The 26626-nt window shown below is 40.2% G+C and overlaps 2 protein-coding genes across 3 annotated transcripts in view; both read left to right on the top strand.

Annotated features, from left to right (window-relative positions):
- The window catches only part of LOC129755587 (epsin-1), a 253461-nt gene that overhangs the window by 192373 nt on the left and 34462 nt on the right, over positions 1-26626 (top strand). The gene's annotated exons all lie outside the window — the stretch shown is intronic.
- Positions 17930-24344, top strand: LOC129758592 (uncharacterized). Its single transcript, XM_055756132.1, has 2 exons — positions 17930-18102; positions 18159-24344. Exon 2 carries the CDS (start codon positions 18282-18284, stop codon positions 24342-24344), a length of 6063 nt encoding a protein of 2020 aa, XP_055612107.1. The 5' UTR covers positions 17930-18102; positions 18159-18281.

Below are 26626 nucleotides of genomic sequence, written 5' to 3'. Positions count from 1 at the left end.
AAAGTAGAATCGGTCGCCGAAAACAACCACCACCGGTTGAAAGCGGTGTCCTATAGATGTGATGACGAGGCCAAGCGGAGCAAACATCCTGCTCGGAAGTTCTTGCTACATCCGTCATCGGACCCGATTACTGGTGTTCGAAGCTGCTTGGCCTTGCTGCTGCTGTACGGCATGTTCAACCAGGATGTAGACTTTGACGTCACGATACGGATAGCAGCTATCCCGTCAAATAACTGCCAACACCCCCAGGCCATTTTAAGACCAACATTCATCGAAATTTCAGCAAAAAACTGACGACTCCGAAAATTTATTGGTACGTATTAATTTAAGATTAAGATTTTCTTCAAAAGTTTTCTCAGTGCAATGCTAAATTTAAAAATAATTATGCTACCGCCCGGTGCACGAAAGAGTGTGTATCCCAAAACCGGTCCGCTGAAATGAGCAAAACCGGGCCGCGTATACTCACTTATTGGTGCGTTTGCTCTAAGTAAAGTAAAATGTCAAATTTTTAAATCAATACTTATGTTATGAATTCATCTTGGTACATCTTTGTACCTGAAAATATTCAAAAATTTTCGAAGGTGATGGAAAGTATAAGAGAAACATGAGATATCAAAGAAAGAAAGAACATAAGCCGTAAATATCATGAATTTTTCCAAAAAGATGCAACGGCTCCCCGGCAGAACTTGAACCCGAAATCTCCGCTTCAGTACAACGGCGCATTAGCCAATTACACCACGGTGAACTAATGGAATCGACCGACACGAGCATACATGTCGAGCTCCACCGATCAACGGCCATATAAGTTATGTAGCTTGGCCCATAAAACTGACCTGTGCAAAATTTCAGCTCAAACGGACTTGATTTTGGGATGCCTCAAAGCGCGCAAAGTTTCGGTTTTTTTACCCTCAAAATCAGGGTGGATTTGATTTAAATAAAACTGATTTAAATCACGATTTAAATCATGATTTAAATCACGATTTAAATCATGATTTAAATTTTTAAATCACTAAAAGTCAGTGAAGCTTGATTTAAATAAAACTTTTACTCGAACTCAATGTATAAAGAACCGAAGTCAGTGAATTTGGAATGGATTTTTTTTTTCTTGGACCTGGTGGATATTCCGCAAGTTGTGATTGACGAGGATGCTGAGCTGGCCAAGGCCCGCAATAAAACTTCTTTCTACTGGGATTGTTTCTTTGTATATTCGTGTGGTAGAGAGTCACACTTCCTTGAGTCACAATGAGCCGGTTCCGGACATGATACACCCCTAGAAAATCCTACACAAAAGTAAGTTAAAAGAAGCCAAAACAACCCGTAAGTGCAGGAAGCCACCAGTATGTAAAAATGGTGGTACAGAAAATTATGTAACATAGGCTGGTAGGGTAAATGTACCTAAGACAACGGCTTACCAGTATGTAGAAAGTACGCAAAAGAACATAGAGCTTTGTGAACTGAAAAGTATGTTAAAATCACATAAATTAGGAAAAAATCAAAATTATAATTATAGGAATAAAGAAGCAGGGATATTTTCTTTCAAATCGATTGAAATTGGATTTGAGTATGATAATTTATTTTCCATCAATTCAAAGTTTAAAGATACCACTTCCATCATTTCCAGCAACAGTTGTTTTTACCAACTTTCTCCGATTCATACGAAAAATACGTTTTTTTTTCGTTGGGGATTGATTTGGGATAATCTGGAAACACCTTGATGAGATTCGTCACACCAGAACATCGGTTTTTTAGCTTGAGCTGGTGTCCTTCAGATCCAATTTCTGTGGCAGGGTGTGATTCAACAGTCGACTTGCGGATGAAATTAAAAATCCTGTTGAATCAAAAAATGGTTAACAAAATTGTGTTTTCCTTAAAAAGTTGTTTATTGGGAAAAAAAACTTCTGTTCAAATAAAAAAAATCTGATTTGAATACAAAAAATCCGAGTAAAAACAAATTAATACGATTTTTCTAATTAAAAAAAAAAAGTTTTGATTTTAATCCACTCTGCTCAAAAAGCACCAACACGCATTTTTTTGAACCATTTAAGGTTCTTAAATAACCATTTTATGGTTTTTGCTTCGAAAGCGCTAATATGGTAATTTTCAACAATTTTTCAAGAATTTTTTTAACCATTTTGGTAGTTCTCGATCATTAACCACAAAATGGTTTAAGAAAATGGAATTTCATCATCGCTATTTTGGAAATATTTGCTTTTTTAGCCGGATGTGTTTTAAAAAAGTTGCTTTAGCAGAAAAAAATTATACGGCAACATCCTCTGCTGAAGGTAAATTTTCAATAATATGCTCGAAATTATTTTTTTTTATTATTTCTTTCTCAATAGGATGCTTAAAATTGAGATTCCTCCGGAAAACTAAATCAGATTGAACTGCCGACAAAACACCGGCCCACAGACTGCGACTGCCAGCAGCAGCAAAAGCCCTATTCCAGGGGAGGATCAAGGATCGAGGACGAAGTGGCCCGAATCGGCGAAGAGGACTTAAGCTACTGTCCGAGGATCCTGCCAACTATCCTGATGCGCCCACTGAAGGAATTCGACGTATTCTGGAACAAGAGATCGGTCCACAGTGATCCCAGACGGTGGACGGTCTAGTCAATACCGAACTGAATATGAAATAGGAAACCAGGCCAGGCCCAAAAAATGTACAAAAATAAATAAACTGCTCTGCATCCGAAATATTTTTCTTATTCTAGAAAATATCCCAATTCTAGCAGTTTTAAGAACAAATTTGCCTGCTTCCATTCCCTTCCCTTCCCTTCCGATTTGGTTAAAAAATAACCATTTTCCAACCTTTCCTCCATAACTTCTTGCGGTTGAAAATTAACCACATTCTCACTTCTCAATAGAAGGTAAAAAATGACTTCTATGGAAGAAGTCAAAAAATCATTTAACCAGGAAAGGTGTGAAAATGGTTACTTTTGAACTATAATTGGTTAATGAACTTCGAGCGTGAAAGGGGGGCACCAGGCGTTTTTTTGAAAATCGACAGTTTCAAAAAGTCGATTTGCATTTATAAGTCATTCGGCATTAAAATTCCAATTTTCCGGATTTCTTATGGTTCCTTCTTGCGTGATTTAGAAAAAAATCTAAAGTGGATTTTCGACAAAAAAAATATTCAAGATGACACCAGATTTTGATGTTTTATGCATTTTTAAAGGATTGGGCATCATAATTAAAATTTAGATTTTTCCGATTTCCTTTAGTCCCCCTCTTTGGTGATTTTTGAGGTGAAAAACCGAAACTTTGAGCGCTTTGAGGCGCCTCTAATTCAAGTCAGATGGAGCTGAATTTTGGCACAGGTCAGTTTTTGGGGCCAATCTACATCGTGGTAAGTGGGGACGGTGGCTATTTTACAGTAGGTAGATACTGTGCACTATTTTTTCTAACTTTCAATTGAGGGTGTTCACTAGCAATCTTTCCAATAACTGTAAAAAAGATACCGATTCGATGTCGAGTTAATGTGCATCATTTTCAATTGCATTTTTTCTCTGACCTACTTGATGAGCTATGCCAGTGAGTTGCATGCTGCAACTGATAAAAAATTTCAAGTGGGCTCAATATACATCGACTTTGTCAAAGCCTTCGACAAAGTATTTCATATAACTGTGATAGAGAAGCTTAAGATTCCTAGAATGGGCAATTAAATGGTTATATTCCTAGCTTGTAAATCTTCAAGGCTTTATGTTCGTGGTATTCATTCAACTGTGTTCGATTTGCCGTCGGGTGTTCCATAAGGTAATCACTTAGGACCACTTATTTTCGTACTTTCTTTACACAACATACAAACTTTCTTCAATCGCCAAAACCACTTTTATATATGATTTGAAGATCTACAGGATCGTTGACTCGAGAGTGGACTGTTCTACGCTTCAAGAAGCTATTAAAGACTATTCGCATTGTGTGGAAAACATGGTCTTTTGGAAATTGGACGAAAGGAATTTGGAAACATCAAAATTTGAATTTTGATGCCAAATAACTTTAAAATGCATGAATCTTCGAAATCTGGTGTTATCTCGAAAAAAGTTTTTGTCAAACATCGATCTTTAGGGACTTTTTCGGGAGACCGACGATGTCCCAAAAAGTCGACCAACCTTGTAATATGATTACACATGCGTGGTCATTTTTGGATTACTCATAAAAATGTTAAATTATCATTTTGTTTTTCAAATTTTTTGTTGGCGAACACAAACGAAGTCAAGTGACTTGAGCTTTACTCAGTTATCGCCTCCATATGCAATCGAACTCGCTGAGTGCCAATTTTCGTGTCGTCTGAGTAGTCGTTATTCGGAAAAACTGGATCGTTTTAGATCAAGCGACAACTGCGTCATACAAAATATGATGTCTGAGTAAAATGGAGCCAGGCTCTGAGTATTTCGAAATAAGCGAGAATGCCGTCCTTCTGACATATTTTCCCGTTTCTCTGTCCTTTGTCTGAAAAAATATGATATTAAGAATATTTTAAATTGTCTTATATTGAATACTTTGTAAACAAAGAATAATTGCAGAACAAAATTTGTGGTTCAATTTAAACAAGTCTTCATTCAGTAAAGACATTTAACTGCTTGTTTTGTATTTTCTCTGTAACATGTAAATGTTCAGTTTGAAGCAGGGGTTTCTCCATAATTTAGATCTTTTCCAACATCAGGCCCAACCAATAGAAAACATTCCAAAAGGTTGAAGAATTTTCCACTTCTCTTGAAACCCGATCGCCGCCTCCGGTATTTTCGTCGGCTACGTGCGGCGGCGCAGGCATTGTAATTCTTGGTTCTTGCTTTCCCGGCTCGTACCAAACCAGTCGCTAAGCTGGCTGAGAGTTGTCTGTTGTTGTTTAGAATTCTTGGAATCAATTCAACAGCTTACAGAATTGCTGCTGCAGCGACGACTTCACGCAGGCATTAATCTTGTTGCGTTTTATATTTCCCTGTTGCCCGTTTTTCCCATATTCCTTGTGGGTTGTGGGGGTTGCGTTGTATTGAGACATACGACGACGACGGGGAAAAAGAAGGAGATACCGCCGTCTCCGTCAATAAATACTTAAAGCTTAGTTCTTTTAGAAATGGGACACTTTCATTTGCTAATAGCTCGTTAACTAGTTATTGGATATTAAAAATTTGAACAGCATTTTGTTGCCTGTAAAAAGTACTATTCGACCTATTTTTTTCAAAATTTAAAATTTACGCGTTTTTGAGATATGTACGATGCTTGAGAAAAAGAAAAAAAAATTTTTGCACAGATTCCTTTAAAATTCGTCATTATCAAATTGATAGCTGAAAAAACCGTTGATTATTCAAAGAATTACTGAGTTTATGTGGTGGATAAGTATGCAAACACTGTCAATAATGTCCACAAAGTTCAAATCAAGCATTGGAGTGAAGCAGATGATCGGCAACAACGGTTAAGGATCATCAAGGAATGCAAGTCTCATACCAGCATTTTTAATTTTCAATAAACGAAAAGCTAAGGGTAGATCGCTGAAATGTCCAAAACAATTTTCTCCGATAAGCTGAAAGTGTTGCCTAGTGATGACTCATTGAAATCCAACCTCAAACAGCCATTTTTTGATAGTTCCAAAGCTCTTAAGCTGTAAAACCGGTACCGAAAAAAAAACGTTCAAAAATGTGATAAAAAATAACCAAATTTGTTCATTTCGAAACAACTGTATCCACTAAAATGCTTCCAGTTTCCAGTTTCCAGAGAAGTATTGGACCAAAAAGTATCAGAAATTGAAGAAGGAAGGTGAAGCCACCTAAAATATAGATTTTACAAAGTATAAGTTGGAGAAACTGATCAATACCATGACAGAAAAAAGTGTGCGCCGGCCAATGGGAGACACCAAGAATAAAGTAGAAATTTCTTTTACAAAAAACGGTAAATATTTTTTTTCAAATTTTTTCATGAAATATCATAACATTGCCTACTTTTCCTTCATAGAAAGTATTTCGTTCAAACGAATGGTGTTTGAGATACAGGCATTTGTAACTGTCCCATTTCTAAAAGAACTAAGCTTTACTCGAAGCGTTTAACTTCGCCAGGAGGTTTCTTTCACTTTTAGGGTCGCCATTTTTTTTGGGGGAAAATCCTTCAATACTTTCTTTTCAATGTCATCTAAGCACTGATCATGATAGAAACGTAAGATCTACGAAGGTAGAAATAAAATCTCAAGCTATTCTTAACCTTTTGAAAAAGTTATCTAATTTTCATACGATCTTGGTTGCTTGGATGTTTGTTGTTCTTTTCTGTACGAACACACGCATATAGGATCTCAGAGAAACTTCATATTTCCATGAAGAGATCTAGTTGAATTAATTCTTGATCTTTCAAGGATATGATGGCTAACATCTAACAAATGCAAAAATCACCAGCCCACAGAATGAGTACTATATATGCCGTAACCGGGATCCGATCTCATGACCACTGGCTTAGAAGACTTAAACGCTATCCTGTAGGCCACGGTCCGCGGCTACCTCATCAATACCAAAAGTCACTTCTAGTCACCCTAGCAAAATACCTGATAAAATTCTTCAAAGCTATAATGGATCAATGAAAACCTGAACCATCAATAGATGATAGTGCATCTTGGAATCAGGCTTATCCCGAAAGACTCGATGTAAGCTCTTTTGGCTTAGAAAATAACAATAAAAAAAGAATTCTATCAAATCTTCTCCAGCACCACATAATTCCGGAATCAATCGATACCGTCGATCGTGGTCAGAGTAGTGGCAATAAAACCCAACAACTCCCATCTTTCACGCCGGACTAAATGGGAGGGATTTCCTCGTCCCTACTCTTCGTTTCTCCCCTTCTCAGCAGGAACATGAGCTATGAAACGAGCCAAGTAATTAAAGTTTGGCTCCAGTTCGGGCATAAAATAGTAATAATATATTGAGCAGTTGGGCGCTTCTTCAATCGATCGATCTACGGAAATCTACGATCAGCATTTTGTTTATTGGTTTAGAAAAAAAAAGTACGATCAGTGATAGAAGCTTGTTAAAAAGCTATTCATTGTCACTGATGGTTTCCCATGACCGATCGATTTCAGGGAACACCAGAAACTTCCAATCAATCAGCATTTCTCTGAAAGTTTCGTTTCACTACTCTTTTTGACTGCGAGCATCTATCTTGGCATTTTCCCAAGAAAGTGTTCGGTTTAACTGCATCGCGTTTCAAGTGCTTTCTGTAATAACTTATTGGGAAATCTCAGCGACCTAAATCAACACACAGTGAAAACTGAACATCTCGGGCACTTGTTAGGAAATTTCTCTCTGAAAAAACTCCTCACAGGGTTTGTTTTTTCTTGTGAATGTGGATTCGCCATTTTCTATCATGGATAGATTTCCAATTCTTGTTAATAAATGGAGGAAGCAAAATTTATGCATTATTTATACAATTGCTGAATCCTCTACTACTAGGCAGTAATTGAATATCAACGAATCAATCCAACTTGTGCCACAGCTATAAAAGAAATCACACATCGAAAAAGATGAAGACCAAGTGCGGGGGAGGCGGAAAGCTGTTGAAGGCGCTCTGGAATGCAGCGACCACCAACTGCTTCAACTCTCGAGAATCGTACCACCTCCTCAGTCTTCCACGAACTCCCGAGCATTCGACCCACTCACAATCATTCTCGGAAGGCCCCCCAAGTACGGACGGGTCTCTCCAGCGCTAAGGTTTCTCTTCTTCTGCTGGCCGGTCATCTCAGTACAGATGTACCGGGTCGGCGATGCTGGTTAACTAGCGAACATAGCATTAATCGAGCTGAAGCTGCACCTAGGGCTTCCATCGTTCCTGGTTCAATCAGCAGCCTCTCATTCGCTGCTGCTCACGATCCTTTGAAAGACTCATGCATGGCATGTTCCAAAAGGCGGCATTGAGACTAAACTAAAGGGCCCAAAGAATCGTCTCCGATTGTCGATGGCTATGTGCAGAAGTGGGAAAAAGAAACCGTCCATTTATCTTCGGTGTGTATTTTTTTTTTTTTTTTTTTGTGCGCCCAACATAAATTCCAATGCAATAGGGTGAGGGACTTCGTATGGGACCAGACTAATCAGTCTGAATCAAAATCGTTCCAGCGCTGAATTTAGTGTAAATTCATACAGCTGAACAATCTGAAAAACAAATAATTTTAGTCACAAATTTTTTTAATAACTTACAAATTATCAACTAAGCTAAGAATAGTTTTGATCTTACTAAAACACCGAGAACAAACTCTGGGTCTCTTACCCGATCAGCCATGGCGGTGGTGGTTCCAAATTCATGCTCCTCTTGGGAAACCCCCTCGAGTGATCTTACTCACCAACTCTCGATCGTCACCGCACTTCTCCCTGCACCTCCAACCTAGGAGGAACCCTTCGTCGAAAGATCACAACAGAGCGAACGAAGGTTTTTGGTCCATAAAATAAAATCGTGTGGAAGCTGTGCCCTGTGCTGGTTAGTGGTAGGTGGCAAGAGGCGGGTACAAAAACATGACGGGCGCGCGGCGATCTCTGTGTTTTGATGCTTCTCTTTTGGGGTCTTCCCGTTCCATCAACAAAACTGATCACGTACATATTCTCCGTATTGGAGAGGGAAAAAGGCACTTCTTTGCTCTTATAAGAGTTCTGCAAGCACCACTACAACAGATCTGTAGGGACAGATGCCTGGGCTGAGAAATGATGATAATCAAAAACGCGTTGGAATGCACTAAAAGTCAATCCAAGAATAACAACAACCAAACCACAACGGAAAGAAGTGGAGACGTTGTTGTTGGAGAGCGGCACAGACAGGCACAAAACCCACCCTATACCCTAGGAATAAAACGATCAACATTATCATCATTATGAACGATCTCACGGATTGCCCCAAATGACTTGGCCTAGGGATATGTTGGGGCTGCTGTGACCAAAACTAGGTGGTGCCCCACCAAAGACATAGAATAGAGGGCATGTCTCGAAACAAATTCAAACGAACATACCTATAGGTGTGAACTCCACCTCACCACGTTGATCAATCCAAATCTGTGATTCCCTCTGAGACTCTAGGACCTAGGAACAAGCCAATTAACACCTTCGAGTGGCGCTCCATGAATATTAATTCGTTTCGTGATTAAAACACAAGCCCGTCTGTCCGTTGTCTTTGTGGACTTGGAGTTATACCTACTACAATAACTAGGGCTAGGTTGCATTCTTCAACCCCGGTCAGATGTTCCCAACGGATTGGATTTACCAGAAGCATGAGCGCTTTAACCCAATAAAATTAGAGAAACCTATGAATTAAAAACGGTATTTTTTTGTGATAAGAAGTACAGCTTATATTGAGCTCCATTAAAATCCATTGGAAACGGGTCCTGTTCACTTAGGTTTTTCTACACTATTCAAGTTTTGGTGCTGATAACTTGAGAAACGTCATATTTAGCAAGGCTTAAAAACATTGGACGCGAAAATTTAAAAAATCCAATGAAGACAAACAAGTAAAAAGATGTGAAAATAACGTAAAGGATAAAAAAACAAAGATGACTTTGTTTATCAAATGACCAAGTGACCAAAGTAGCAGAAAAGAAAAAAATAAAAAAAAAAAAGTAAAAAGACGGAAATGAAAAAAGGCAAAAATGAAAAAAATTACAAAGATTAACAAAATGAAAAAAAAAGATGACAAATTGACAAAAAAAAATGACTGAAAGGACTAAAAAGACAAAACAATATAAAAATTACAAAAATAACAAATAATAACACAGATGACAAAATTTACTAAAAAAAACAAAAATGACAAAAATTTCAAAAAATACAAAAAAGACAAAAATTACAAAAATGCCAAGAATAAGAATGACAGTAACAATAAAAATTACAAAAATAGTAAATATAAAAAAAAATAAAATTCAAAGAAATGACAAAAATCACAAAAGATGACAAATATGACAAAAATAACAAAAAAAAAACAAGAACAACAAAAATGACTAAAAGGACATGAATAACAAAAATGACAGAAATGAACAAAGATAGCAAAATTGAGAAAAATTGGCAAAAATAACAAAATTTAGGCAAAGACAAAGACAGAAAAGACAAAGATGACAAAAATAACAAAAATGACAAAGATGACAAACAATGAAATTTGTCATTATTGTGATTTTGGTGATTTTGTCATGTTTGTCAGTTCTGTCAATTTTGACATTTTTGTTATTGTTGTTCAATTTTTGTACTTTTCGTTATTTTTGTGCCCAATTTTCGTAATTTTTTGTATTTTTTTAAAATTTGGAATACATATTTTTAATTTTTTTTTATTTTCGACATTTTTGTTATTGTTGTGATATTTTGTAATTTTTGTTATTATGATCATTTTCTTATTATCTTATCTGTTATTTTTTTTTTCTTTTTTGTCAATTTATAATTTTTGTCATTTTTGTTCTTTTTGTCAGTCATTCTTGTCACTTTTTTTATTTAGGTTATTTTTGTTATTTTTGACATTTTTGCTATTTTTGTCATCTTTGTCATTTTTGCCATTTTTTTAATTTCTTGTCTTTTATTTTCTTTTCTGTTATTAGTTTACTTTTTGTTATTTGTTCACTTTTGTCATTGTTGTTTTTGTTATTTTTGTTATTCTTGAAATTTTTGTCATTTTGTCATCTTTGTCATTTTTGTTATTGTATTTGTTATTTTTTTTTATCTTTAGCATTCTTGTCAGTTCAGTCATTTTTGTTTTTTTTTTGTCATTTTTGTCATCAATGTCATGTCTGTGATATTTTTTTTTCATTTTTGTTATTTTTGTCAATTTTAATATTTTTGTTATTTTCGTCATTTTTATCATCTTTGCCATTTTGGTAATTTTTGTCATTTTTGACATTCTTGTTATTTTAACATTTTTATATATTTTTTTTTTCATTGTTGTCATTTTTTTTTTATTCTTGTAAGTTTTGTCAATTTTAAAAGTTTTGTTATTTTTGACATTTTTTTATCATTTTTGTTATATTTGTTATTTTTGTCATTTCTTCTGAGTTTTGTCATTTTTGTTATTTTTGCCATTTTATACATTTTTTTTCCTTGCCTTTTTCCTTTCTGTAATTTTTTTTTTTTTTTTTGTCATTTTAGTATTTCTTGTCATTTTGTCATTTTTGTAATTTTTTTTGCATTTATGTCAATTTTGTCATTCTTTTCATTTTTTTTGTCATGTTTTTGTCATTTTTGCCCTTTTTGCCATTTTTGTCATTTTTGTTATTTTTGTCATTTTTTTCATTTTTGTAATTTTTGTAATTTTTGCCATTTTTGTCATTTTTGTCATTTTTGTCATTTTTGTCATTTTTGTCATTTTTGTCATTTTTGTCATTTTTGTCATTTTTGTCATTTTTGTCATTTTTGTCATTTTTGTCATTTTTGTCATTTTTGTCATTTTTGTAATTTTTGTCAATTTGTCATTTTTGTCATTTTTGTCATTTTTGTCATTTTTGTCATTTTTGTCGTCTTGTCATCTATGTTATTTTGGTCATTTATGTCGCTTTTGTCATTTTTGGAATATTCATCATTTTTGTCAATTTAATGTTTTTGTTATTTTTGTCATTTGTTTGTCATCATTTTCATTATTTTTGTCATTTTTGTCATTTTTGTCATTTTTGTCATTTTTGTCTTTTATGTCATTTTTGTCATTTTTGTTATTTTTGTCATGTTAGTCATATTTGTAATTTTTGTTATTTTTGTCATTTTTGTCATCTTTGTCTTTTTTGTCATTTTTGTCATTTTTGTCATTTTTGTCATTTTTGTCATCTTTGTCATTTCCGTCAGTTTTGTTTTTTATTATTTTTGTAATTTTTTGTCATTTTGTCATTCTCGTCTTTTCTTGTCATTTTTGTCGCTTTTGTCATTTTTGGAATTTATGCCATTTTTGTCATTTTTATGTTTTTGTTATTTTTGTCATTATATGTTCTTTATGCCATATTTTGTCATTTTGTCTTTTATGTCATTTTTGTCATTTTTATTATTTCTGTCATGTTAGTCATTTTTGTGATTTTTGAGATTTTTGTCCTTTTTGTCATTTTTGTCATCTTTGTCGTCTTTGTCTTTTTTGTCATTTTTGTCATTTTGTCATTTTTGTCATTTTTGTCATTTTTGTCATTTTTGTCATTTTTGTCATTTTTGTCATTTTTGTCAATTTTGCCATTTTTGTCATTTTTGTCATTTTTGTCATTTTTGTCATTTTTGTCATTTTTGTCATTTTTGTCATTTTTGTCATTTTTGTCATTTTCGTCATTTTTGTCATTTTTGTCATTTTTGTCATTTTTGTCATTTTTGTCATTTTTGTCATTCTTGTCATGTTTGTCGTCTTGTCATCTTTGTCATTTTGGTCATTTTTGTCGCTTTTGTCATTTTTGGAATTTTCGTCATTTTTGTCATTTTATGTTTTTGTTATTTTTGTCATTTTTTTGTCATCATTCTCATTATTTTTGTCATTTTTGTCATTTCTATTATTTTTTGGTTTTTTTCTCATTTTTGTTATTTTTGTTATTTTGGTTATTTTTTCATTTTTTTTTTTGCATTTTTTGTCATTTTGGTAATTTTTTAAAACTTTTTATCATTTTGGTAATTTTGGTCATTTTTTAACGTTTTTGTTATTTTTGTCGTTCTTGTCAGTTGGGTCATTTTTAGAATATTCGAATTTTTTTAACCTTTTTTAAATTTTGTAATATGTGCAATCTTTTGATAATGTTTGGACTTCGCTGGAAAACCACAACATCAGCCAAATGTGGCTCAGCGAGATTCAAAGCCGAAAACATCGCGCCCGCTCGATATCGAGTCCAATTCGTGTCGATCTCCTGCCTGCCTGAGCCTCATGATGGGAAGCTGCCAACGCTAAACGCGAGAACCGTGAGAAGGTTGCGACCGGGCACGTTCATCTGGCGGTTTTCACGGTGCATTTGTGCAGTTGGTTCCAGAACAGTCAGCAATCCAGCCAGTGAAGGCTGTCTCACTCAAATAAGGAAAAAGGGCTTCTCAGGGTAACCACAAAATAACAACAGCAAGATCACCAACAACAGCCCAACGACAACGAGTTCTGTTGGCATTTTTGCGGGGGAGGCACGACACCCTTTCCATGTTGTCTTGCTTGACGCGGTTAATGCTAATCGCGATGGGACTGTGCTTCCCGGATGGACGTTGGCGCGCAGGGTGCTTCACCAACATAGAGTGAGATCTGGACTGAATTCAACGGAACAGTAAATATTATTTCTCAAAGTGATGATGTAGGCTACAAGCCGCTCACAATGGAAAATCTTCCATGGAGGATAAATCATAAATCATTTTGCTGTGCTGTAGTTCGCCTTTAGACTTTCTAAGTTTTCATGAATCTTGGTTCTTCTTCCCACACTGTGATGTCTGAATATGTCTAGACTTGAGAAATTACAGTTAAGTGAGAATTACATTTGAAATACAGTAAAAGGCAAAGTTCAAAATGTTGTTATACATATGTGTTCGTTAAAATATCGACGTGGCAGAGCTCGAAAACTAGATTCCATAGTAGAAGGTAAAAAAGAAATAAATTAGGGAAATAAAACGAACAATCAATTCATATTCACCGACCTGAAACGTTTCGCAATCCAGATACGAAACAATGGCATTCAAGCGATACCATGCATTCAAAATTAAAATTTGAAGAAAATAAACTATATTAAAACATCCATGAGTTCCGTCCCGATTGTTCATACGGGTTTGAGATTACAATGTTCTACACAAGCGAACTTCAAAAGAGGAAGTTTGCGGTGTAGCGGTTCGCTGAACCGTAGAGCCTGCTGCATATGTTAAGTATTCGCGCCGCGACTGTCTCGTTTTTGTTTTCAAGCCGTTACCGAATTATTTTATTTTTTCGTTTATTTCGAGTTGGTCCTGTGATTGTATCCCATTTACCCGAAAACCATTGCCCAGAATGAATTTTTCCCAGAATGACAAGTACCCGAAATCAAACCCCAGAATGAACCATTTCCCAGAAAAAAATTCCCCAGAATGCACCATTTACCAGAATTTTTTTTCCCAGAATGGACCATTTCCCAGAATTTTTTTTCCCCAGAATGGAACATTTACCAAAATGGCACAAATCCCAGATCTAATAAATTCTTGAATATTTCATATGATTCGAAATTTATTTTTTTCAAAATGATTTTTTAAATGAAACTACGACTTTGAAATTTTCCAACTAAATTTATTTTAGAACCAATATTGTGCTTTGGTTTATGGTTTGATTGTATCCCATTTACCCGAAAACCATTGCCCAGAATGAATTTTTCCCAGAATGACAAATACCCGAAATCAAACCCCAGAATGAAACATTTCCCAGAAAAAAATTCCCCAGAATGCACCATTTACCAGAAATTTTTTCCCCAGAATGAACCATTTCCCAGAATTTTTTTCCCCAGAATGGAACATTTACCAGAATGGCACAAATCCCAGATTTTTTTCCCTAGTATTTTTATTTGTTTTTTTTTCTAATGAATTCTTGAATATTTCATATGATTCGAAATTAATTTTTTCAAAATGATTTTTTAAAAGAAACTACGACTTTGAAATTTTCCAACTAAATTTATTTTAGAACCAATATTGTGCTTTGTTTATGGTTTGGGTACTTTAATTGATTCAATGCTTACCATGGTCCTTCAAAAACCGTTTTGGTATCCGACTCCTCACGCTGCGCGTTCGAACTTGAAAGACGTTTTGTCCTTCACGCTGTCGCGTGGCGGACGGGGCTAAGGGATCACCCCTAGCTTTCACGCAGACCTAGGAAGCCCCGGCAGACCTAGAGCAATGTCTTAGGGCCGCCGCTTCCGACGGCGGGTCGGCGGCCTCCTCGGATTTGGGAGCTTCGGCGGCTTTGTGCCGCCTCAGCCCCTTCATCCTCGTTGGTTGCGGCCTTGCCGCAAAAGAATAAAGTTATGAAACCCCATTTTTTTTTGTAACAATTACTTTTTTTTTAAATAATTTCTAGTAAGGAAAAATGTTTTCAATTTTCTGGGAAATGGTCCTTCTGGCGAAAAAATTTCTGGTACATGGTTCATTCTGGTGAAAAAATTTCTGGGAAATGGTACATTCTGGCGAAAATTTTTCTGGGGAATGGTTCGTCTGGGGGAAAAAATTCTGGGGAATGGTTCTTTCTGGCGATTGGAATTCTGGGGATTTTTCATTCTGGGCAATGGTTTTCGGGTAAATGGAGTACAACCTATGGTTTGGGTACTTTAATTGATTCAATGCTTACCATGGTCCTTTAAAAAACCGTTTTGGTATCCGACTCCTCACGCTGCGCGTTCGAACTTGAAAGACGTTTTGTCCTTCACGCTGTCGCGTGGCGGACGGGGCTAAGAGATCACCCCTAGCTTTCACGCAGACCTAGGAAGACCCGGCAGACCTAAACCAATGTGTTCTGGCCGCCGCTTCCGACGGCGGGTCGGCGGCCTCCTGCATCCTCGTTGGTTGCGGCCTTGCCGCAAAATAATAAAGTTATGAAACCCCATTTTTTTTGGAACAATTCCTTTTTTTTTTAAATAATTTCTAGTAAGGATAAATGTTTTCAATTTTCTGGGAAATGGTCCTTCTGGCGAAAAAATTTCTGGTACATGGTTCATTCTGGTGAAAAAATTTCTGGGAAATGTTACATTCTGGCGAAAATTTTTCTGGGGAATGGTTCGTCTGGGGGAAAAAATTCTGGGGAATGGTTCTTTCTGGCGATTGGAATTCTGGGGATTTTTCATTCTGGGCAATGGTTTTCGGGTAAATGGAGCACAACCGGTCCTGTTGTACACATTCTCCGTAAAATGAGGCCATATTACTACAGTCAATGTGGCATTTCGAGCTAAAATAACCATCCAGACGAGACGAAATGAAAGAAACATCCATACGACCAAAAATGTGCGAGATGAATTACGTGCGTCTGACTCATTTTGCTGCGTGAGTTTTCCGCGTGCTAATGTCAGTTTTTGAAGGAGCGATGTACTATTTTTGGACTGTCTGGCTGGAAGTCCCAGGGATTTTCATTAGAAGTCGGGCATCGGCTTCCAGACAGACAGCGAAAATCAAACAACAAAAAGCATAATTGAAAACCACTTGGGCCTTTCATCTTAACGCAGTCAACAAGAAGCATTTACAAACGCCAACATTGTAGAGAGAATGTTTTTTCTGACCGGTTTGTATGTTTGCAGACTGCATTCCTTCAAAGCGTATTCTATCTTGAACAAATTTTGAGATAATTCTACATTTCAAAATTTCAATGTTTTGAAAAGTCTGTATCTTTTCCAGTTTCCAGTAACGGACTCTAGAAAGCGCACATTTTTTGTAGAAGTTGAGCTAATAGTATGACGCTTCGGTGCTAAAAAATATCACAAACTTGTTTCGACATATTTGTCGAGTTGAGTTGCTTTTTTGTCATGCTATACCTATAGCTTAAGGCACGTTCGCGCAGTACCGGGTTTCTCCGGATTGCTGAACGTTATTGCTTGGGAGGTTTTTTTATTTATACGATACGCTGAAACTGGTCATGATGGAAGCTTTTAGCCAAAACCGCCAATGTCATCATTGAGTGACTAAAGCAGCGTTGACAAAAAATTTTAATTCTTTAAATTTCACGCAAAATTTCTTATATTACATATATGTATCTTTATTTTAAGTGCATATCATCCTTTAAATTGTAGGTATAAAATCGTAGATCTCTTATTTCTACATCACAGATTTCTTGTAGAAAGTGACAATAAGAAACAATATTTTGTGGGGACGTTGTTCACTCGTCCTGAGAGCAAAAAAAAAATATTATAAGAGTTATCCAGTACAAGGGAATCGCTGCAAACTGTAACAGGTTTGATAATCTTTTATCGAACTATCGGAAATAAAAACCGTATTACCGAAATTACCGAACATCCAGTCATTTTTACCGCACACACTGTTAAAGTGGGGTCAATAGGTCTCAAATGTGGGTGGTCATTTAATCGACGTTGTAATCTAAAGCTGGTTTGGAATAAATGGCATAGAATATCCTAAAAGAATTTTGTTTATTTTTGCTGAGTTATCTCGACGTTGAAATAGGATACATCCTGATGGCTCATCTTGTAGCCGGTAATTACCAAGCTCGTATAGTTTTGCAATTGATGTGCACGCTGATAATTTAGTTTGAAAAAAAAAGAATTAATATTTAGTGGGGATAGCATATCTTTTTATTTTTATTTTTTAGGCGTCAATGTATTTGAGTTTATTATTACGGTAGCCTTAAAGTTACATATAACTGCTGTACAATGTCAAGGATAGAAAACGTTTAGTGAGATTACAAAAGAATATATACGGTTTTTTTGGTTGTATACTGTTTATCGGAATTCCATTTACCGGAAGTACCATTTACCGGAAAACCATTTCCCGGAGTGTACTATTTACCGGAATTCCATTTACCGGACCATACCGTTTACCGGAAAACCATTTACCGGACTATACCATTTACCGGTGTCACTGAACTGACTTTCGATACCGAAAGTGCCATTGAACGCACTCGCGCAATGACAGCAGGAGAATTCGAAGATGCGTTCGAATGTGTAGGTGAGAAGTGAGTTCAGGAGTATAGGCGGGAAAATAAAAGCGAGATAGATTAGTAAACAAAACAAAGATTGTTGAAATCAAGTATTGTAGTTTGGTGATCCGAAGCTAATTAGTGCACAGTGGTTATTGTGAAATTCAAATACTTACCCTAAATTAAAGTGCTAAGGTAGGCCTGGAATTAGATTGGAATTGTGCAACATAAGTTCTAACATAAAATCTATCTCTGTCTAGGCAATTGCAAGTACTTATTAGTACGGAAGGGTGCGAAGTGAAACTGCGCAGGAAAGTTGAACCCAGGTAGGCTTTGCTTAGATATGAAAAATGATTATTCCTAATGTGCGACCGTTCGATTTAGGTCACAATACCACGCAGCGAAGCGTTTTAAGTTTGGAGTCGCCAGACCAATTAAACTCCAGCTAAGGTGAGAAATCGATAGAGAAAGTTGATTTATCTCTAACCTAGGTCTTTAAGGTGTAGGACTAGTGGAAAGCGAAAGGCTGAAATCAAGGCAGAAGGAAGCGAAAGGCTGAAATCGAGGCAGAAGGAAACGTATAGAGAGTTCACTAAACGTAAGATTGAGAATTGTAAAGATTATTCCTATATTTAATCAATATTGAAATCGTAGGAATTTAAAACGTGTCCCGGTAGAGCTTCGAACGGACAAATAAAAGGGAACGTTACGAATTTGAAAACGAACTTTCATTGTTACCGCGATCCGGAAGTAACAATTTACATTTTAAATTCGTTTATGAAAATGTCCGATTCAGCCAGCACCGCAGCCACTGCTGCCCCAAAAGGTAAGAGCTTAGCGAGTAGTTCCCCTAAGGCGAAAAGTGATACCCCCCCTCAACTCAAGTCCGTTGCTCTTGGCCCTAACACTGAGAACGGCAAATCGAAACCAGGCACGACAAAAACCAAAAAGAAAACCTCTTCCGAAAAACACTACCCTATAGCCAATAACAATACTAGCCATACTTCCTCCGCGAACACGGTCGTTAATGTCGGTCACAGTTGTGGAACCTGTAAGTCGGTCGATAACAGCCGGATGGTTCAGTGCGATGATTGTGATGGATGGAACCATTTTAGTTGTGTGGGAGTGAACCAAAGTGTGGAGAATAAAAAGTGGAATTGTGCACAGTGCCAGGCGAAGAAAAAGAAGAAGACGGGTGCTACGAAGGTTGCCAGGAACACCGCTGCAGCGAAGAAGGTCGAAAAGTCGAAGCCGGAGAAAACCAGCGACGGGAAGAAGAACAAGACTCCATCTGCGATGAAAGAGATGGAAGATTCTTTGCCGAGGAAACCCATGGGAACCACGAAACCAACCAAAGCAGCATCTGTTAAGTCAGCGGGATCGAGAAGGTCAGCGAAGGCGCATCTGGAGCTGCAATTGCAGAAACTCGAAGCAGAACAGAAGCTGTTAGAAGAGAAAAGGAAGCTGATGGAGAAACACTTCAGCATTCTGGAGGAGTTGGTCGACCTGGAGGACGAAGAAGACGCTGATGAAGAAGAAGTGGACGCTGATACCAAGGTGCAGAACTGGTTAGGCGCCACTGGTGGAAGGCGCCAAGAAGAAGAAGAGGAATCTCCTAGTGCGGATGAAGAAGAAGAGTGCTCCGACGACGAAGAAGAGGAAGAAGGTGGAGAAATGGATTCCAGCGATGATTCCGAGGAGGAATCGGTGACAGACAGCAGCGATGACTCTAGTGAGGACGAAAAGGGAGGAACTAACGAATCTAGCTTCAATCCGAAGGGTCGTTCTACGCCAGCAAAGAAAGGCGAAAGCAAGCGAAAAGACGCAACCAGTAGCCGATTAACCTGTAACCTGACGCGCAATCAGCTCGCCGCTCGCCATGTTGTCGCTAAGGACTTGCCATTGTTCTCAGGGAATCCCGAGGAATGGCCGATGTTTTTCTCCACTTTTGAGAGCACGACCCGGATGTGTGGCTACACAGACGACGAAAACATGATTCGACTGAGGAACTGCCTGAAGGGAGATGCGTTCGCTGCCGTTCGAAGTTTTCTTCTCCATCCGAAGACAGTGAACAGGGCGATGGATGCGCTCAAGTTGAAGTTTGGACAGCCGAGGTTTATCATCGAATCCCTGAAAGACAAAGTTCTTGCCATTCCACCGGTCGACCCTGAGTCGATGAACGCGATGGTCGATTTCGCGCTAGACGTCCAGAACCTGACGGTGACGATCGACGCCTGTGGTCGGAAGGAGCTCAAGCAGGATGCTTCGTTGCTGAACTCACTGGTTTCCAAGCTTCCGGGACCAATGCAACTACAGTGGGCGAAACACTCCAGAAGTATTCGGAAGGTCAACCTGAAGACTTTCGGCAAGTGGATCTACGAAATAGGCGAAGACGCCTGTCTGGTTTCGAAGCCGCGCCAGACCAAAGCATCGTCCCACAATCAGGAGCCACGCAGGAGAACTAAGGCATACGTGAATGCTCACGTTGAGCACCAAGGGGAGTACCACGCTCATTTGCCAGGAGGTAGTACATCATCAGCCGGTGCCAGAAGAGCCTACCCCACAGCGTGCATTGTCTGTAGGGGATCTTGTGCATCTCTTGCGAACTGCCAAGGCTTTCGGGAGTTGTCATACGATGGGCGGTGGGCAATCACACGCGAAGCCAAGATGTGCCGGAAATGCCTGAAGCGCCACAGAGGAGGATGTGTGTCCAGGAACTGCGGAGTCAACGGATGTTCATGCAAACATCACCCATTGCTGCACAAGCAGCTAAACCCAGAGTCCGCACCTATGCAACCAAACTCAGAGTCTACGCCCATCCAGACTGGAGACAACGCGCAACGGGAAGAGCGGTCCTGTAACACTCACCTGTCAGGGTCCAGCGCTGTCCTGTTTCGCTATGTTCCAGTCGTGGTGCATGGAAACGGGATAGTGATTCAATGCTACGCCTTCTTGGATGACGGATCCTCGCTGACGCTTATGGACCAAGACCTAGCGGATGAGCTGAACCTAAGAGGAGAACTTCGTCCCTTGGATCTCAAGTGGACTGGAGGAACATATAGAACAGAGGACAACAGCCAAATCGTCAGTTTAGATGTGTCCGGGCTTAAAGGAAAGCGGTATCACCTGAAAGATGTAAGGACAGTGGAGGAGCTGCAACTGCCATCTCAAACGCTCGACGTGAAGCAGCTTCAACAAGATAACCCCTACCTACGAGGAATTCCCGTAGATTCGTACACCGATGTCCGACCTCGCCTGCTAATCGGAGTGCAACACGCTAACGCGACGTTGGTCAGGAAGAGTCGAGAGGGCGAATCCGGTCAACCAATTGCAGTTAAGACCAACCTGGGGTGGACGATCTACGGAGGAGTGCCGACGGGAGAGTCGCATAGTATGGTGCACTATACCTACCACGTTTACGCCTGTGACTACCAGATGCAAGACGATGCTGACGGGAAGCTGGATCGCGCGGTGAAGGACTTCTTCTCTCTTGAGAGTCTAGGAATAACAGCACCCACTAAGACGATGCGCTCCGCCGACGATGAGAGGGCCCTCAAGCTGTTACGTGAGCTAACCAAATTCGAAGGCGAGAGATATACAACCGGCCTGCTCTGGAGATACAATATCACGCATCTGCCAGACAGCAAACCGATGGCGCTGAAGCGTTTTATGAATCTCGAGCGACGCATGGCGAAAGACCCGGAGCTGAGGGGAGTACTGCAGCAAAAACTGGCTGATTACGTCACCAAGGGCTATGTTCGGAAGCTTACGAAGGAGGAACTGGAGGAAAACCACGAGCGTGTCTGGTACTTACCAGTTTTTCCGGTCATCAACCCCAATAAGCCAGGAAAAGTTCGACTCGTCTGGGACGCCGCAGCAACAACGCATGAAGTTTCGCTGAACTCTTTACTACTCACGGGACCGGATCTTACCACTCCGCTGGTTTCCGTGCTCTTCAAATTTCGCGAACATCGATTTGGTATTTGTGGCGACATCAGGGAGATGTTCCACCAGGTTGGAATTAGAGGCGAAGACCAGCATAGCCAGCGATTTCTGTGGCGAGAGGAGAGAGAGCTAGGTGAACCCAGTGTTTACGTTATGCAGGTGATGACGTTCGGGGCGTGCTGTTCTCCATCAAGTGCACAGTACGTGAAGAACATGAACGCGGAACGTTTCAGCGAGCAGTTCCCAGCGGCCTCTGCGGCCATAGTGCAGTGTACGTATGTCGACGACATGTTGTGTAGCACAGAGACCGAAGAGGAGGCGATTGAGTTGGCGAAGACCGTTTGGGACATCAACAATCGAGGCGGGTTTGAAATCCGCAATTGGATGTCCAACTCCGTTGGCATACTATCAGCGCTTCGTGGAGATTCCTGTGCAGAGAAAAGCCTCGACCTGTCATCCAGCCTAGCGACCGAGAAGGTATTGGGAATGTGGTGGTGCACTAAGACCGACTGTTTCACTTACAAAATCAACTGGGATCGGCTAGGACGTGAGCTGCTGGAAGGCAATCGTTGCCCTACGAAACGTGAGGTACTCCGCACCCTGATGACCATCTACGATCCTCTAGGTCTCATCGCGCACTTCCTAATGTTTCTCAAGGTACTGCTACAGGAGATCTGGCGGACCCGAGTAGGCTGGGACGAAAACATCGACGATAAGTGCTTCGAAAAGTGGCGAAAATGGCTGCATCTTCTTCCGGACGTTGAGAACGTCAGTATTCCGCGGTGCTACAGGATGTCTTCATCGATCGGTCATCACACCGAGATCCAGTTGCACACCTTTGTCGACGCTAGTGAAAATGGCACGGCGGCAGCTGTCTATCTCCGATTCGTGGAAGGCGACAACATCGAATGCAGTCTCGTCACCGCTAAGAGTCGTGTAGCACCACTCAAGTATCTCTCGATTCCGAGGCTCGAACTTCAAGCGGCAGTAATTGGAGCCAGATTAGCTGCGTTTGTCATGCAGGGACTATCGATCAAGGTTGCCCGTCGAGTTTTTTGGTCAGACTCCCGCAACGTTATCGCCTGGATACGTGCCGACCACCGCAAATACAACGCATTCGTCGCCGCGAGAGTCAGCGAAATCCTAGATCTCACGAGCGTATCGAGCTGGAAGTGGGTCCCAACGAAGTGGAACGTGGCGGACGAAGGCACGAAGTGGCAGTGTCAACCCTCCCTTACGAACGACAGCAGATGGTTCAAAGCACCAGAATTCCTGTGGCAAGCAGAAAAAGAATGGCCAGATACCCCGGAAAAACTGACAGAACCGGTGGAAGAGCTGCGAGCGTGCGTCAACGCGCACTTCCAAGCGGAAAGCGAGATCATCCCCGTTAAAGATTTCTCAACCTGGAGACGATTGGTAAACACAACCGCCTACGTTTTTCGGTATCTACGCCAGCTTCGACCAAAGAAATTCACCCGCACCATCGAAATCCTTTCGAGCAAGGAGATACACCAAGCTGAGGACTACCTTCTCCGCACAGCACAGCAAGACGTCTTCCGAACCGAGCTAAACATTCTCCGACGCGACGACCGCAACGCAACGATTCCCAAGCAAAGTCAGCTGTACAAGCTCAACCCGTTCATCGATGAAAAAGGATTGCTGCGCATGCACGGCAGGACTGGAGCGTGCAAGTTTCTAGCAGTGGAAATCGCCAACCCTATAATCCTTCCGCGTGATCATCCGATAACGAATCTCATCGTTGAAAGCTACCACCAGAAGTTTCATCATCAAAACCACGAGTCAGTCATCAACGAAGTTCGCCAGAAATACTGCATCAGTTGTCTACGCAGAGTATACGCGAAGGTCAGGTCCAACTGTCCACGCTGCAAGCTGCGGGAAGCCCGTCCCCGTCCTCCAGCAATGGCTGACCTACCAAAGTGTCGACTAGCAGCTTTCGTTCGACCGTTCACACATACCGGCATCGACTATTTTGGACCGATGGAAGTGGCTATAGGGAGAAGGGTTGAAAAAAGGTGGGGGGTTCTGTTAACTTGTCTCACTATTCGCGGGGTCTACCTTGATTTAGCTAGCTCTTTAACAACAAGCTCGTGCATAATGGTGATCCGCAACTTCATTGTGCGACGAGGAACACCTTCCGTTTTCTACAGCGACAGAGGAACTAACTTCATCGGAGCCGATCGGGAGTTGAAGCAAGCCCTGCAAGACGTCGACCAGCACAAGATGGCTCAGGAGTTTGTTTCGACGACCACCACTTGGTGTTTTAATCCACCGGCAGCTCCCCATATGGGGGGGAGCTGGGAACGACTCGTGCAGTCCGTCAAGCGCACCTTAGTGGAACTGCAGCTACCCCATCGCCCGAAGGAGGAAGAACTGAGGAGTGCTCTGGTCGAGATCGAAGGCATCATCAACGCACGGCCGCTTACCCACGTACCCATCGAAGACGATGCCGCACCAGCGCTCACACCGAACCATTGGCTGCTGGGCAGTTCCGACGGATTCAAACCATGGACCGAACTGGAAGTCAACTCCATCGCTTTGAGTCGAGGTTGGCATCTATCGCAGCAGATCGCGAACCACTTCTGGAAAAGATGGCTGCGGGAGTACCTGCCGGAGATCACCAGGCGTTCTAAGTGGCATGAGAACGTACCACCGATCAAAGAAGGCGACATCGTGGTCATCGTCGACTCGGAGCTGCCAAGGAATTGCTGGCCCAAGGGACGAGTTATCGGAACGGTAAATCGAGACGGGCAGGTGCGTACGGTAACAATAAAGACGGCGAAAGGTGTCTACGAGAGACCAGCTGTAAAGGTTGCAGTGATAGACGTAAGAGCTAAGAAGGAGTTTGCTGACTCAGAGGCGGAGTCAGCAAACTAGGGGGGAGTGTCACTGAACTGACTTTCGATACCGAAAGTGCCATTGAACGCACTCGCGCAATGACAGCAGGAGAATTCGAAGATGCGTTCGAATGTGTAGGTGAGAAGTGAGTTCAGGAGTATAGGCGGGAAAATAAAAGCGAGATAGATTAGTAAACAAAACAAAGATTGTTGAAATCAAGTATTGTAGTTTGGTGATCCGAAGCTAATTAGTGCACAGTGGTTATTGTGAAATTCAAATACTTACCCTAAATTAAAGTGCTAAGGTAGGCCTGGAATTAGATTGGAATTGTGCAACATAAGTTCTAACATAAAATCTATCTCTGTCTAGGCAATTGCAAGTACTTATTAGTACGGAAGGGTGCGAAGTGAAACTGCGCAGGAAAGTTGAACCCAGGTAGGCTTTGCTTAGATATGAAAAATGATTATTCCTAATGTGCGACCGTTCGATTTAGGTCACAATACCACGCAGCGAAGCGTTTTAAGTTTGGAGTCGCCAGACCAATTAAACTCCAGCTAAGGTGAGAAATCGATAGAGAAAGTTGATTTATCTCTAACCTAGGTCTTTAAGGTGTAGGACTAGTGGAAAGCGAAAGGCTGAAATCAAGGCAGAAGGAAGCGAAAGGCTGAAATCGAGGCAGAAGGAAACGTATAGAGAGTTCACTAAACGTAAGATTGAGAATTGTAAAGATTATTCCTATATTTAATCAATATTGAAATCGTAGGAATTTAAAACGTGTCCCGGTAGAGCTTCGAACGGACAAATAAAAGGGAACGTTACGAATTTGAAAACGAACTTTCATTGTTACCGCGATCCGGAAGTAACAATTTACAACCGGAAAACCATTTACCGGAACTACCATTTACCGGAATTTCTTGAATACGTATAAATTTGAATTGTATCAAAATTCCCCAAAAATTCACGTCAGACTGAACCATTCCCCAGAATTTTTTTCACTGGAATTTATAATTTTACAAAAAATGAAAAAACTGGAATTCGAAAAAAAGAACTTCTTTCCAAAAAAAGAGTTTTTAAAATATTATTATTTGCGGCAAGGCCGCAACCAACGAGGATGAAGGGGCTGAGGCGGCACAAAGCCGCCGAGGCTCCCAAACCCGAGGTGGCCGCCGACCCGCCGTCGGAAGCGGCGGCCCTATTACATTGGTCTAGGTCTGCCGGGGCTTCCTAGGTCTGCGTGAAAGCTAGGGGTGATCCCTTAGCCCCGTCCGCCACGCGACAGCGTGAAGGACAATATGTCTTTGAAGTTCGAACGCGCAGCGTGAGGAGACGGCTATCAAAACGATTTTTAAAATCTACACTGGTTAGCATAAAATCAATTGAAGTACCCAAACTTTGCCTTAAAATCATTCTAGGCAAAAATTTTACGGATAAAGGGGATACAATAATAGATTTGTACTTAAAACTCTTAATCCGGTAAATGGCATTCCGGTAAATAGTACATTCCGGTTAATGTCAGTCCGGTAAATGGTTCATTCCGGTAAATGACAGTCCGGTAAACGGTTCATTCCGGTAATTTTTTTTTTTTTTTTTTTTTTTTGTTTCGATTATAGTCGTTTTACCATCATTATGGCATTCGCGACTTTATCAACGTTGCAGTTGGCGGATCGTTATTGAAAAACTATCCGGTACAACTGCGTTCGATGTTTACTCTTGGGCTCGAACTCGCGGACATCGGCTCAGGAGGCAACAGACTTGCCAACTGAGCTATATCACAAGCCCATTCCGGTAAATGAATTTCCGGTAAATAGCATTCTGGTAAATGGTTTTCCGGTAAATGGAATTCCGGTAAACAGTATACAACCGGTTTTTTTCTTTAAATTTCGCTCTTAAAGTAGAATCACTAAATTTTCTCTGGATAATTCGTATTACTTCCATATCCTTGTGCCAATCGCTAGTCCCTTTTCGTCGCGTGGGTCTTTGCCGATTTCCATCCGAAATTTGTTGTTCGTTATTCGTTGCTTGTGTTTTTTAGTAGTCACAGGCTCGCAAGGCCCGCAGCTAACCCCACTATCTCGCAGGAGGACCGTCGTGATGTTGCTGTTTTGGGTCCCGAACACCACCAGGACGTTGTTGCACTCCGCACGCCGCCCCTAACATGGAGAACAGACGCGTACGAAGCCCCCTAACTCATTCTGCATGCGACCAAAGCATCCACCGGGGTTGGGTACCCGATCTCTGCTAAGGTTGCTCGCACCCCTTGTGCCACAGTTATAAATTATTATTATATTGAATAATTTATGGAAAATAAACTTATTCATTTA

This window comes from Uranotaenia lowii, chromosome 3, assembly GCF_029784155.1.
Source record: "Uranotaenia lowii strain MFRU-FL chromosome 3, ASM2978415v1, whole genome shotgun sequence".
Taxonomy (NCBI): Eukaryota; Metazoa; Arthropoda; class Insecta; order Diptera; family Culicidae; genus Uranotaenia; species Uranotaenia lowii.
This window is presented reverse-complemented; position numbering and strand designations above follow the sequence as displayed.

Bases quoted from the DNA above. Each gene is read 5' to 3' on its own strand.
- LOC129758592 (XM_055756132.1), top strand. From the start codon at position 18,282: ATGAAAATGTCCGATTCAGCCAGCACCGCAGCCACTGCTGCCCCAAAA.